The sequence below is a fragment of the Drosophila ficusphila genome, unplaced genomic scaffold, assembly GCF_018152265.1.
Source record: "Drosophila ficusphila isolate 14025-0441.05 unplaced genomic scaffold, ASM1815226v1 contig_414, whole genome shotgun sequence".
NCBI classification, from domain to species: Eukaryota; Metazoa; Arthropoda; class Insecta; order Diptera; family Drosophilidae; genus Drosophila; species Drosophila ficusphila.
Genome location: NW_025064328.1, coordinates 16,712,331 through 16,726,364, shown reverse-complemented (window position 1 = coordinate 16,726,364; position 14,034 = coordinate 16,712,331). Strand labels below are relative to the sequence as shown.

The 14,034-nt window shown below is 44.8% G+C and overlaps 2 protein-coding genes across 4 annotated transcripts; both read right to left on the bottom strand.

The window, feature by feature from the left end:
• Positions 1 to 493: 493 nt before the first annotated feature.
• LOC108093693 lies at positions 494 to 791 on the bottom strand. The gene is made up of 2 exons (XM_017193872.1): positions 696 to 791; positions 494 to 631 (listed from the first exon to the last, which is right to left on the bottom strand). Exons 1-2 carry the CDS (start codon positions 789 to 791, stop codon positions 494 to 496), a joined length of 234 nt encoding a protein of 77 aa, XP_017049361.1.
• Positions 792 to 2,272: 1,481 nt separating this feature from the next.
• Positions 2,273 to 8,535, bottom strand: LOC108094051. 3 transcript variants are annotated; one of them, XM_017194487.2, is made up of 4 exons: positions 7,940 to 8,535; positions 4,868 to 5,243; positions 4,600 to 4,749; positions 2,273 to 3,528 (listed from the first exon to the last, which is right to left on the bottom strand). In XM_017194487.2, exons 1-4 carry the CDS (start codon positions 7,989 to 7,991, stop codon positions 2,622 to 2,624), a joined length of 1,485 nt encoding a protein of 494 aa, XP_017049976.1. In that variant the 5' UTR covers positions 7,992 to 8,535; the 3' UTR covers positions 2,273 to 2,621. The 3 variants fall into 3 exon arrangements, with proteins under 3 accessions (XP_017049976.1, XP_017049975.1, XP_017049977.1); XM_017194486.2 differs by having other exon boundaries at positions 4,600 to 4,752; positions 7,940 to 8,533; XM_017194488.1 differs by lacking the exons at positions 4,600 to 4,749; positions 4,868 to 5,243; positions 7,940 to 8,535 and adding an exon at positions 4,148 to 4,593.
• Positions 8,536 to 14,034: the final 5,499 nt, after the last annotated feature.

Sequence of the window (14,034 nt, the reverse complement as noted above, 5' to 3'; positions counted from 1 at the left end):
ATTAAGAAACCTCTCCGATCCGAAGAAGAGTTTAAAATGTAAATACATCTAATATATTCTGGTTTGGATTCCCTTAGGGAATCCCCACATCAGTCTGGGAAAACAAGTTTGTTATCTAAATTAGGTAAATGTGACTTAATTATGTCAAAACAAGTTATGAATATTTACAGGGACACATCATATTTATGGTTGACAGAGGCCCAAGCGCAACATATGGTTAAAATACTGAGTTGTTAAATAATTAAAATCGAATGAATTTACTTTTTTAGCCATTAAAACAAACTAAAGAATGTAACTTAATGTACATTAGATACTTAGAGTGAATAATGTTTAGCCCTTTCTAAGGATAAATCCCAACATGCCTTTAGAAAATATGTTATCTGAATTTCTGAACATAATATATTTCAACAACAATATAACTTTATAAAATTAGCATAAAGAGTAAACTATTTTAAAGGTTTATAATAAATTATATCTTTATATTCCCCAAAATCTATCCACTCTTGCGATGTCTGCTTTGTCTGGGTCGTGATTCCTGGGCTTCATGAATGGGCGTGGCTTCTGGCAGGAAAATAATAGGTTTTCTCAGATCCACCGGAGGAGATGCCCAATTCTTGGTCATAGGAAAACGCTGAAAATTTTAGAGTTTATGCTTATTACAATTTATTTAATAACTCGTTTAATTTGGTACTTACCCCGCTGGGTCCGTTAGGAGAACCATGTCCCACCTGGGGAAAAGCTAGGGAAAGAGCCAGAGTGGCCAGGAAAGTCAGGAGCAGGATTACTTTCATTGTGTGCTTGGTGGGGATTTGGTTCTCAAGGCGACTGTTTGGCTTGCACTGATGTTGGTACTCCATCCAGATTCCCTTATATATTCCCTCCAAGTGGGTACTTTCTCCAGCAAACACTTCCTGCACTTCCGGTTAAGTCATTTGTGCACTCGAAAGTCTGGCTGTTTAAAAATAAAACCCTCGCATCGGGCACTTTTGCTTTCTGGAGCTGTCGATTCCCCCAGAGATTCATACGAATCGGGGCATTCCCAGTTAGCAGTTACTTACTGTTCTCGGGTATTCTTGGTGTCTTGGAGAGCGGAGGCTAAAAAAAGTCAAGAATCCAAGAACCGAAGAACCAAAGAACCCAAGAACCTTTTTTATATTCGTTCGTTGGACCCTGCTATACATTTCAAGGTTGTCTTGGCATCTGCTGCTGCCACATACCATATATGTACGTACGTCTATATATGTTTTTGGTTCTGTGTGCTTCTTTCATTAACCACTTTGAGCAGCAGCAGCAGCAGCAGCAAGAGCAACAGCAACAGCAACAGAAACAACAACCAAACGGAGAACAGCAACAACATCAGTCAACAGAACTTCAAACGAAGTCAGTCGTCTGCGCATGCGCGAAGGTGGAGCTCAAGATGAAGATGAAGATGAAGACCACGATGGAGCGGCAGGTGGGCAGTGGGGGGCGGGTTCCTTTTTTCTCTTCAGGGGTCCCTTTTCGGATCTTCTGGTTAATGCGAGCTGTGGCCAAAGCCAAAGCCAAAGCCACCGCTGAAGTCGCAACTCCATCTTCATCTTCATCCAATTGTTGAACGACACCGACACACATAAAACTTGATGTGATGCGTCTGCGTCTTCGTCTTCGTCTCGGAATCCTCTTTAAATTAAGAAAGATGATTTGCAGATTTGAATGCAGACACGGACATGGACACGGGCAGCGTGATGTAAGCCCACCGAGGAATTTATATTTATTCTTCGGCCCCTGGCTTTTGGAGAGCGAATGCAATAAAATTCCACACGGCACACACACTTCAGCTTTTTTTTAGAGCCTTAGCAGTTAATTTACGATTATTGGCTTTCATCTTCGTTTCGACTAAGCCAAATAAATCCCCCAGACTGGTTTATGATTTGCGTTTTGGCCATGGTCAAGGCGAGCCGTTATGAGATACATCTTCGAGATGCTATTGGTTATTAGGATTATATTCTATTATTGAAGAGTTTACGGCTCAACGAATGAAATCTAATGATGGCGGTTTATGGAGCATCGCTTTTGGGAATCTTAAGTGCCCCGGGATCTTTCATTAATGCCTAATCTTTGGCTTTATAGTGCATTAAACTTTGCCAGCAAGATTGTCATCTCGCAGTTCTCTGAATCTAGTTTATCCACAGGAACACAAGCATTTCAGTGGTTTATCTAAACATAGAAAACCATAAAATAACAACTAGTTTGTCTTGATTCTCCCAGAGTTCCGCCATCAAAACCAACGAGCTTTTTACTTAATACGTTTATTAATCAAGAGTTTCCTTTTCTTGTGGTGTTTGTCATACAATTAAAGCATACAATACATATATATTAATATATAGATTAATGTCTTAGCTCCTGTAATCTCTTGCTGGATCGTTAGTTTCAGCGGGGTCATCCGGTGTCATCTGGCATCGAGGTCCTCAGAGAGAAGCGTCATTTTCGGACATGTCCGGCCGGCCCTCGAAAATGTCCATTCCTCAGTGGAACGCGGGATGCCCGGTGGGATGAGCCCCCGACCCAAAAACACAGACACAGACACGGACACGGACACACACACACACGTCTTAGGCTAGAGGCGTCCGGCAGGGACACGCCTAGTTGCTGGCCACCAGCGGCTTGCCCAGGACACGCATGGCGTTCGAGTAGTCGGAGTCGATCTGCGGGATGATCTGCTGCTCGTTGGGTCGCAGGGTGCGTATCAGGTCGTTCAGGGACAGCGAGGACTGCGGGGTCAGCTCCTCCTTGGGCTGCAGCTCCTGGGAGCTGGTCATCTTCTGGAAGTCCTGGGCGATCTGCTTGATGCGCTCTTCGATGGCGGCAGCCGGCGACTCCGTCGAGCTGGGCAGGATCACTGGTTCGTTGGCCTGAACGGGAGCCGCCTGGGACTCGTTCTCCGACTCGGTCTCGCCCTCGGCCTCCAGTTCGTGCTCGCCATCCGCCTCCGAATCGTGCTGGGAACCCTCGTTCTCCTCCGCCGCCGGAACGGCTGGTGCCGCCTCCGCATCCGCGTCCGCGTCCTGATCCTGGTGCTGCAACTGCTGCTGCACCTCCTCAATCGAGTGCATCTCGGGGTGGAGCTCGTTGTCGCTCAGGGGGAACACGTGCTCCTTGATGTCGCCGTCGGTGCTGTCGTTGCCCAGTTCGCGGGCATGCTCTCCGAAGTTGTCGCCGTCGTGCTCCTCGTAGCCCTCGCCCTCCGCCTCGTGGTCATCGTGCTCCTCGGTCTCCACGTCCGTCTCCTGGTCGTCCACATCCACGTCGGTGGAGTCCGTGTCGGGCAGCGAGCGGTCGTGGTTGAGCTTGAAGGACATGAAGGACGGCTGCTGTGAGCTGGAATCGTCGATCAACCTTTGACCCCCAGCTGGCGAGGACTTGGCCTTGGCGGCGGTGTACATGGCTCCACTGGTGGACATCAGCAGGGGCAGCGGAGTGGTGGTGGCGGCCACGTGCAGGTCCATCAGCGAGGCAGGAGTCCGTGGAGTCGTGGAGGTGATGGGACGTCTGTTCGGCAGGAGATTAACAGAGAAAATAACAAAATTGTTGAGTTCAAGGCGTTCTGATCTCTGGGCGGTTCGGGGGCGAGGTTAGTGCGAAAGTTGCTTATGCTAAAGTTAGTTAGTTGAGCACAATTCATCATGACAACATCATTCATCAACGACAACGACAGCAACAACGAGAGCGATACAACATCTAAGGAAGCTAAGCCCCAAACCACCAAACAAAATACATTTTTGGCGCTCATTTGGGATGGATCATAGAAGTCAATGCAATCGAAATCCTACTATAAAAGCGATTAGAACAGATACGGATACCTTATATAGGCTCTTGGAAAAATGTTTTTAAAAAACATAATATATATTTTGGTTTTATGTAATCATCAAGGATTGCATTAACTTTCTCAGCTTGAGTCATCCCATTGGCGTCTACAAAATAGTGTTCTTTTTGTTGATTTTCGTAGATCTTAGAGAAAATGGGCAAACCAATTGTTTTCTTTCGAAACTTGGCTTTTGAAACTTGGAGTGGCGTTAGTAAGAAGTCGCATTAGTCTTTAGATTTACGTATGCATATAGATTGTGTGTGTAGTTATGGTAGATTGGTTACGATTTGGGGTTTAGCTCACCTATTTGTTCATTCTTTTTGCAAATTCTGTTTTGAGAATCGAAAGCGGATTCGCACTCTGTCAATGTGTGTGTGCGTGTATTTGCTTGAGATTGTGTGTGTGTGTGTGTCTGTGTTTTTGTGGTCAACTAAAGTAACTTGTGTTTAATTACGATATCCTCGCGTAATCTCTTGATCTGGATTGGGTTTTTTTAGTTTAGCTTTTTATCTGGTATAAATATGTGGTTTTGTTTTCGTTTACTTAATTAGGGACATTTGTTTAATTGCCACTGGCGGGCGGCTCGTATAGCGAATTAATTAACGTAATTATATCATAATTTGTTTATTGCATTATCAATATTCTTAGCTCCTCCTCCAATCAGTGCCCTTAATATCTGTTCGATTTTGCGTGTGGTAGTGGTAGTGTGGAGTTTTGGACTTGTGTGGAGTGGCTCCGCGGTCAAGTGTCCTTACCCCTGCGCCGACGAGACGGGGATGCTGCCGTAGTTGTAGTAGTAGCAGCGGGTCTGCTCGCAGATGAAGTCCTTCACGGCCGAGCAGTCCTCGGGCATCCACTTCAGAGTGGGCTGCTTCAGGATCACGCATCCCTTCTCGGCGCCACTGCTGCTGTAGATTGGAGCAAGCAAACGGAAAGGATATCGATGTAGTATGTAGCATGGTATTTGATGAGGTAGCACAGAGCAAGAGTTCTACCAATTGATATTGTTTTGGGACTACTTACCTGTCGCGAGCGGTGCGCTGGGGAGAGGTGTTGCTATTATGGTCGACGGGATCGAGCAGACCGGCCTGGATGGCGTCCGCCGAGTTCTCGAAGAAGTCGAAGGTGGCGTTGAACGGCAGACCAGTGCTCATCCATAGGAACATGCCCGTGCCCAGGCGATTGCCGGAGGTCCAGAAATCGTAGTTGCCGTAACCGGCGTTCTTCAGATACGTGGTCATCGACTCGGCCTTCTCCTTCGTCTCAAAGGAGGCCAGCTGCAGGCCCAGGGAGCGGCAGTACTGGTAGGCCAGGAAGTAGTTCAGTTCCGGGGAGTAGGGGTTCATCCGGCTGATGAAGTACTGCACTCCATCCAGGTGGATCGTCGTGATGCGTTGGCCTGTAAGGGTAACCAAGGATGTCGTTCATATTCCATGATAGTGTCTTTCAAAAGGTTATATAAATAAATTCAGTGATATCTTTAGACTTTTGATAAGTACTTTTGGGTCTTCAATCCAAGTTCACAGCAGGTGAATGAACCCACATACTATAACATATATCTGTGAATTCCGAACGCAATTGGAATCGCAATGCGTAACCGAAAGAGCGAAAACGGTAACGGTTTCAACTGCGGACATCGCATGCGTAATCGCAGAAACATCATTAAATAGGATTACCAAAAAAGTGGCTAGCCATCGTCGTTGGGCCCCACTCCATAAAGTAAAGCAAAGAAGAACCAAACTTTGGACCCCCAAATTGGACGCGTGATTCATCATGATGATGGCAATAATGATGATGACCAGGAGCGTTTATGCGGTCCCTGACCTCCGGCTAATTACACGAAATCCGAAATGGGGAACCAAGGTGCTGATGACATTAATTAGCCCGCTGGTCAGCCCGAAATGGAGACGAAGAGCCAGAAGAAGACCCGGCCGAATCTTATGTAACCGCTGACCCGAGAAGTGAAGTAAAGTGGAGGGAAGTCTGCGAGGCTGGGAACAATGCAAGATGACAGTGACTTTGGGCCTGGATTTCGGGTTTCGGGTTCGGGGCAACAGGTAGATGAGGGACAAAGATCTTGGCCCTCTCCGAAGGTGTATATATATGTGCTCATCTGTGTGTCTTGGCCCTTACAAAGCGGCTCAAAAGATAAACACAAACACCAGTGCGAGTACTTTGTTCTCCAACTCAACTCAACGAACCCTCGACACTTGGCCATTTATGGCACTTGTCGTGGATGGATATTGGATATGGGCTATGGCAAGGTATAGGAAAGGGCCTAGACGTCCACAGAGTTCCAGTGTTTGATCACACACACGCACACACTCTCGGATCACCAAGTGTGTACTCTGCTCGTATATGAAATTATTTCCGGCGATTTAAATGCAAGACACACACGAAGCAAAGTCAAAGTCTTCGACCGATCCGTCTGATGATAGACAACAGGCAAGTCTCAGCAAAGATTTATGAATGAAAAGACTTTTTGGGGGAATTATTCATTATGCGTCCGAGGAGTCGAGATTTTCATCTGACTAATAAGAATAATGACCACGCGATGAAATCAGAAGCTAAGCTAAGCGGGCAGAAGAAATTCTTAAATTTCATTTTAATGGGGCAATTTGAGCTTGTGCGCTCGGGAGATCAGATTGAATTCAGGCATTAATTTTCCCAAATGAATCCCCCGGCTCAGCTCTGATGGCGAAACTAAATCGGATTCGAAGACAAAGTAGATGGTTCTTGGCACTTAGCCACAAGATAACGAGCAGTTAATTTGACACTGACTCTGGACGTGAATTCAACTGGGGGACGAGATCGGAATCGGGATGGGATTGGGATCGAGATCGGGATCGGGATCGGGATCGGGATAGGCAACCCCATAATTGGGCAGTGTAGAGCCAAACCGGGCCGAACCGAAACGAACCGAAGCGAACCCAAGTTCCCTCCAGCTTTCGAGCACCATAATTTCCGAAGGTAATTACGCCTGGCCAGCGATAGATCGCGAATCTAGCACGTCTCTAATGATGCAGTCAAAGTCAATGCTAGTGTTTGCTGCGACTCTGATGTGCCTGATGCTGATGCGATTGCCGGAGGATGTGGCTAACTCTAGTTATTTGTTAGCACCTAGCATCCCTCCGGCCAGTTAGCAGGCAAATCATTATAATGGAGATGGCGACTGGGATAAACAGAGGGAAATTGATAAAAAGAAAAGCCTGTTTGCCTGTTTTCCTGCGATTGGGAACGGGAACGGGAATGGGATTGGGAACAACCCCGGTGGGTAATCGATGAGAAGAGAGCTCTCAGCATTTACTGAAGACTGAAGACTGAAGGCTGGAGACTCAAGACTGAAGAATCGATGCAAAAACACCGAACAGACTTAATGACTGCGACTCTGATTCGGATTTAATGATGGGAATGCATCATTCGTTTCGCCAGCATCTTTTTCTTTCCCGTTTTTCAGGCTTGGCTGGATAAGTCTTTTTTTCAGTTCCTTGGAACTTCTTTTGTTTACTTGTTAAATGGGAGAAGGTAGGAATAATTGCAGGGGTTTCTCGGAGATTGAATTATCATGAACGGACAGAGGTAAGCCGGCAATTAGCAAGGCATTTACAGATGCTGAGGATAAAAGCTTAATTATTCATATCGTTCAAGTTCCGAGAAGAAGTTTAATTTGCTTGGCAGGTAGTTACGTTTTAAGCACATTCAGCACTTTAAAAAAAGGAAATGTTTTTTAATGTCTAAGTTTGTTTTGAAGTCTAACCATAATAAAAATGTATTATAAATATATTAAACATTTACAAGAATTTAATGTTAATATATTCACAACAATTTTAAAGAACTACACAAACCCAATCTCAAATTAAGTATGTACACATTAAAAATTGAAAACTTCACAAATATTTTGGAGGTCCTTTAAAAAAATTGTTTTGAGCTAAAGTCGTAGAAAACCCTTAAAAATCACATTAAATCATAGATAGGATAATTATCTATCACTCTTACTGCACGAATTGAGTTCTATATTAAAAGTTTAAGTTGTTTGTTTTAAGTAAATAAAAACAGAAGAAAGAAAATCAATCAAAATTCTGTGACTTTACTAACCTGCAGCGCATGCCAAGAGGCTCAGCAGGCAGAAGAGAACGATTTTGGCCATCTTTTCTTCGGTTTGCTAGATTGTTTGGAAGCGCGGAGCACTATCTGATTGCCACTGGCGACGATCGGAGAATACGAATCGGGTTCTTAGCGTTTTTGGGGACGCGCGTTCGAATCGGCTCTAAAAAAGAGTGGTAGTTGGAGTTGGAGTTTCAGCACTTCACGTCGCGTTCACTGCAAGCCTTCGTCGTCGACTGATCGCTCAACTGATCCGGCCAATATCACGCAGCCGCGATTGTCCGCCAAGAAGTCGGGAATGGAAGTGGGAATTGGGAAGCCAAGAAGCCGAAGAACCCGAAGAGGCCAAGAACAACGATCAGACTCGCTGCTTCCAGAACGCCAGCGATTCCAGTTTCCTCTTCCAGACACAAACACACACACACACTCGACCACAGATGCAGATACTGATGCAGATACAGAGTTAGAGGCAGCGACTTGTGTGTTAATCCTTGGATCCCGGAGTTGGAATTGGTAATTGGAAATGCTTTAGATCCGCTGAGCTTCTGTTCTGGCCAAGTTAGCGCTGGTAAATGTCGGTTGGTGCCGAAAGCAGTTAGCTTAAGAAGGAAATTGCTGGCTCAAAACGGGAAAAGGCCGTGAAAAAGAAAGAAGAAATAGGCGAATAGGACAGAACCAACTATTTGCTTATTTCATGGATGTGATTGGAAATTGGCCTCGCTCTGAGTGTGTGTGTGCGACTTCTTCCTGTTGTTCGTGGTGTGTGTGAGCCGATGTCAGTGCTTGACAAAGAGCGCAATAAACCAAAGGCACACAAAAGCGGGCTCAAACCGAAATATCAGTACACAGAAAGAAAAGGTTGCTTCTGTGTTCAAAAAAGTTTGAGCTACTGAAAAAAGTTATAAAAAATATATACAAAAATTTAAGCATTCTTATGGCTGGTAATATTTCTCCATTTTTATCTTCCAGAAACAATGAGTCGCTTGATATTCAAGATACAAAAGTATTTGTGTACCTTTGTTTTTTCCAGTGTCCACTCACACCTTTAAGCCCGACTGCACGTTGCCGTCATCATTCCAATGGGAGTCGGAGCCGCGGTCGACTGCTCTGCCAACGCCGACTTCGACGTCGACGTCGACGTCGAGTCATCGCAGTCCATTGTTAGTTTTATTCTTTCTCCCACAACGACGCTTTGGTTTTAGGTTCTTTCTGCTGGTCTTTCTTCGTCTTCGCTACAGTCTTACCTGTAGGGCTCGCTGCACGTTCGTCCCCCGCCCATCCCCCCTGAGCGGACCCCTTCCCCAAACCACCCCCCTCCCCTCCCCTTCCATGAACCTCGACGCAATGTGGTTCCATTTCCATTAATTTGGTACGCTATCGCGACGTTGAGTCGCCCGTGGAACTCGCCGCTTTCTGCGGTTTCAGTTGGCTCTTTTACTTATTTTTGCTGGAAGCGTGAAATGTAATAATGATCTTCTGCTTTGCATTTTGACAATATTTCTTTTCTGCGGGTGCCCGCCGCAAAACACGAGCTTACACTCCTTCTCCTTTTTCCACCTCCGTCCCCCAAAAATTATGATAAATGTGTGCATATGTAATTAAAGGCATCTTCTCGGTTTTTCTTCCTCTGTCTTTGGCTTCTGGCTTCTGGAGCTTTCTAATCGACCTCAGAACTTGGAGAAGGATAAATATTGGTATAATGATTATTAATAACCGAAAGTTATAAGTGGCTCAGGGGAAATTAACCCCCAATTAGAAACGTTGGAATGGGATAGAGGACTTTACAAGGGAAAGATCAGCAAACAAGTTTCTTAGAAGCTGCTTTGGTTTACCTTTTATAATGACTTAAATTATGTTAGGAAGCCCTTAAAGTTAAGTTTACTTCAAATATTATTTGTGATTTCGCACATTTAGATTCCACACCCTATATTAGCTCTAGATCGCCAGACTGTGAAGCAGGATGTTGACCAGAAATGTGTGTCAGTGAAAACTGGTAAGAAAATCTGTAAGCACGTCAGGTATCAGCAGCCTGATTGAAGATATTTTTCTTCTGTGTATAAATTCCAGCCAGGTACATATATATGTATAATTTATCCCCCTTCAACGGCTTGTAGAGCACTCCCATGTGGCCTTTATCACTCTTATTTAATTCTGGCTTAATGCTAGCTTAACCAATAGTTATCCCCATTGGACACATCGACCGATCGACGGTTGTGGGCTATAATTATGTACGCGTTCGGCTAAATATAATAATGGCCAAGTGATTAACAGTCATGGGAAATGAATTGCCCGCAATTTCCCAGTTGAACGGCGGAGGATGTGGAGGTTTGCTTGGATGGTGGTTCGGTGGGTCCAGTGGGTCCGGTGGCTGGATGCCTCGGTGGACTGGGTGGTGCAGCTAAAAACCTGTGCGTGCCCATTGCAATCGAAAATTCTATCGCAAGTACAACGCACCGAGATTTTGGCCCTTCGCTTGGGTTCTTATTTTTATTTTTTTTTTGGTTTTGATGGTAAAACTGCCGCCGGCTGGACGCTGACGTCGACTGCGACTGCGACGGCGACGCACATTGGAGCTTAATGTGACCGACGCGACTTCTAGTTGGACTCCTTACAATCTGGATTTTCCACACGGAAGGGGCGGGGGAGGCGGCTATTGGATGGCCTTCGCCTTTAACAGCATTCATCCATCTATACTCGCGGCTGCTGCTGCTTCTTCTTAGCTTGATCTTCTGATCCTCACCATTTGTATTTGTGTATCGGCTTGCACTGGGGAAAATACTATGTGTGTTCCTAAATTGTTTTGAAACTAAAATCAGCTTTATCAAGAAAAGATACAATTTTGTTCAAAATGTACACATGACAAATATTTAGTAATCTAAATGTTGGAAACATTTTCATTTGAATTGTTGATTTATCATAGAGCTATAAATTGTATTAACTGGTTCTTGAGACACATATTTAAGCCAATATCGTTAGAGAATAGCGATAGAGAATAATCTGTGTGTATGTGTCTTCCTGGCGTCGTCGCCGTTGTCTTCTTCTTCTCCTGGCCACCCCCCTTCCTCTTCCTCTTCCTGCTCCACCTCCTGTTCCCATTTCATTGCTAGTTGCTGTTCTTGTTCCTGTTGCTTGTTGTTTTTGGTCTAAAAATAAACTCGGCACCAGATTGAGGAATTTAATTCGCCTTTTGGTAGAAATCCTCGACTTTGGCTTTTTGCCAACGGACTTTGGTTGCCTCTTTGGCTTTTCACTGCTCCTCCTTAGGTTCCTCGTCTTCTCCCCTTCCTCTCCTTTCGTCCGCTTTGCTCTGCTTCGCCTCTAAGTGCGTGAGTGTGTGTGTGTGTGTGTACCGCTCCTGTGTATCCACATCCATTTTAGCGTCAAGTTTAGCGATGATGCTGATGATGACGACATGAACATGGCATCTAGCTTTAACTATACCGAAAGAAAAATGTACGAAAGGATCTAAATTGGTGAAAAGAAAACTGAAAATACAAAAAAGAATCAAAGAAATATCAAATTATCGCGATTTTTGAGCTTAGGAGTTCAAAACTTTTTTTACACCATGTATCTAGGGTTTTGTAAATTAAACTAAATTAATTACTTTTAGAAATACCAAAAGTTATATGTTTTTCCCTGTGTAAAAAATAAAAACAAATCGTAGAGCAGCACTAATACACACTTTTTCTGCTTGGGATCAAAGGATTAATGTGAATCGGTTTTTGCGGCTTGAGAAATGACACCGAGATATTCTTTTGAGGCGGACATCGCGCATTTCCACTTGCCTGCGTTCTAATTAGAATATCTCGCTGATCGGATAGCCGAGTGGCCATGTGTGTGTGTCCTTGGCGGTACGAAGGTCATCAGCATTTGCATCGGAGGTCACACCACACACACACACTCACAACCATGGTAACTGGCAACTGTCGTGAGGGCCCAGCCCACAAAATGGCAGGAACATGACCAGCAAACCGATCAGGACACATCCCTTGCCATCCAATTCAACCCGATCCAATCCGATCCGATCCTAGACCATCCCATCCTGTCCGATCCGTTCCGTTCATGCATAAATTCATGTCCGCTTCCCCCTCCCCCTTCGAGTGCCATGAGTCATGTGCATTTATAATAAACTTATTAAAATATGCACAAATGAATGCCAGGTTTTCAGTAAATGTTTTCCAGGCCATTCGTTTGCAAAGTTATAGAGAAGAAGGAGCGTATAAGACTCGCTTGGTAAAATATTGTTAAAGATATGGTTTTGAAATAAAATAAACCCCTGTATTGAAATAATAATAATAGTTACGATAAGAACATCGACTGATTTATCATACACTGATTTATAATATAATATGTAATATAGTAATTCATTAAACAGCCATAATGCTTTTAAAGGTTTCTAGCGAAATGTTACCTCCGGTTCACATGATTTTCTAATTTGCCCCAACTAGACTGATCTCCCTCGTTTTCCTCCTCATTATTTGGACCAATGGAGAAAAACAAGGTAACCCAATGATCCTCCCACCTCCTAAGAATTGGCCTTCTTCCTCTGATTTTTGCCCGTTCGCCTTGACCATAACCATATCAACGGTAAATAATTTCGATCACAGAGCAATGGAGCTGAAACGAAACGAGAAACGAAACCAAATGAGCATTTGCCGGAGGATGGGGACTCGGATGGGGATTTGGATGGGGATTGGGATGGGGATTCGGATGGAATGGGGCTGCGATGGCTAACTGGCAATCAAAGTGGAGGAGGGAGAATCGGGGACACCGAAGCTGAAATCCATTGGAGGGGGAGGAGCGCGAGCTCCTCTTCCTTCGGCCGTTGCTTCACGTCATTTCAGATTCCATGTCAAAAGGTGAAGCCAATTCAACGTTTCTGGCGAACTGGGCAACAAAATCACGACCGGCACAACAACAGGAATAACTGGCAATGGCAATAGCAATGGCAAATCCAATGGCAATGGCAATGGCAACAATGCCAACTAACCGCATCAACACGAAAATCACATCTCTTTTTGGGGGACTTCGGTTCGGGCTGGGATGATTTCCACTAATTTGTGAATCGCGCAACTCATTGACCCGTGCATGATCTGCTTCCACTTCCCATGTCTCAATTCGATATAGACCAGATGCCTGATACCCGGATTGCCCGGATCGGTAATGCTCGGCGAACAAATGGCGCGCGATCTTCTCATGTCGCTAATACGGCCATTAGACCTAAACGGTTGGGACTTTGGGACTTAAAAAAAAAAAAAAAAACAGAAAAACAAAATCAGAAAATAGTGAGGAGAGAGACAACTGAGCAGGAAACCAAGAAGCATTCTTAATGAAGGGAATCAAATAGAAATGAAAGAAAGACGGAAGTAGACTTTTATGTGCAGACACACCGCCCCGGCCAAGATTATGGCCAAGTTAGAACGGGGCAGTGGGGTTCATTTGCAAAATTGAAATGCCACTGCCAACCACCATGCGGGTGTGGATGTGGATGTGGCTCTGGTAGTGGCAGTGGCAGTGGATACGGATGGTGTGGGAGTGGACTTACACCCAGAGGCATGGGCGGGTTCAAGAACCTCTCTGAGCCATGACTAACCGAATGACTGATAGCCGAGTACCAGGTGCCGACTGTAGCGTGGTGCCGGCCAAAAGTGCCCGATTCTGCACTTGACCGATGTCCGAGTCCGAGTCCGAGACGCGGTATACGGGGCCACATAATTACATGCCAGCTCCCGCTGACCCGCCCCCTTTCAGCCACCCTTCTCCCTTTTCCACCCACTGAGAGAAAAAGCTGGGGAATACTTTCCTATTACTTAAAAGACACCTCTAATCAATCCACTTTATATAAGACTAGTATTTCAAATTTATATCGATCAACCTATAAAACTTATAATGTATTACAGTAGGTACACTTTATAAGATTAGAAATCGAAACCAGTCTGGTGTAAAATAAAAGTGGAGGCTATTAACATGCCACTGTTTTTACGACCATCATAAAATAAGTAACGAAGTATTGTGAATCTAAGCTGTACAACTGATTACGCTCAAATCACAGATTAAGTTCAAAAGTAAGCGATAGCTTATAATCC

Bases quoted from the DNA above. Each gene is read 5' to 3' on its own strand.
- LOC108094051 (XM_017194486.2), bottom strand. From the start codon at position 7,991: ATGGCCAAAATCGTTCTCTTCTGCCTGCTGAGCCTCTTGGCATGCGCT. The intron at 5,244-7,939 runs GTTAGTAAAGTC...TTACCCTTACAG, and splicing joins CCTCTTGGCATGCGCTGCAG to GCCAACGCATCACGACGATC. The intron at 4,753-4,867 runs GTAAGTAGTCCC...TCCAATCTACAG, and splicing joins CAGCGCACCGCTCGCGACAG to CAGCAGTGGCGCCGAGAAGG.
- LOC108093693 (XM_017193872.1), bottom strand. From the start codon at position 791: ATGAAAGTAATCCTGCTCCTGACTTTCCTGGCCACTCTGGCTCTTTCC. The intron at 632-695 runs GTAAGTACCAAA...TAAAATTTTCAG, and splicing joins CTCCTAACGGACCCAGCGGG to CGTTTTCCTATGACCAAGAA.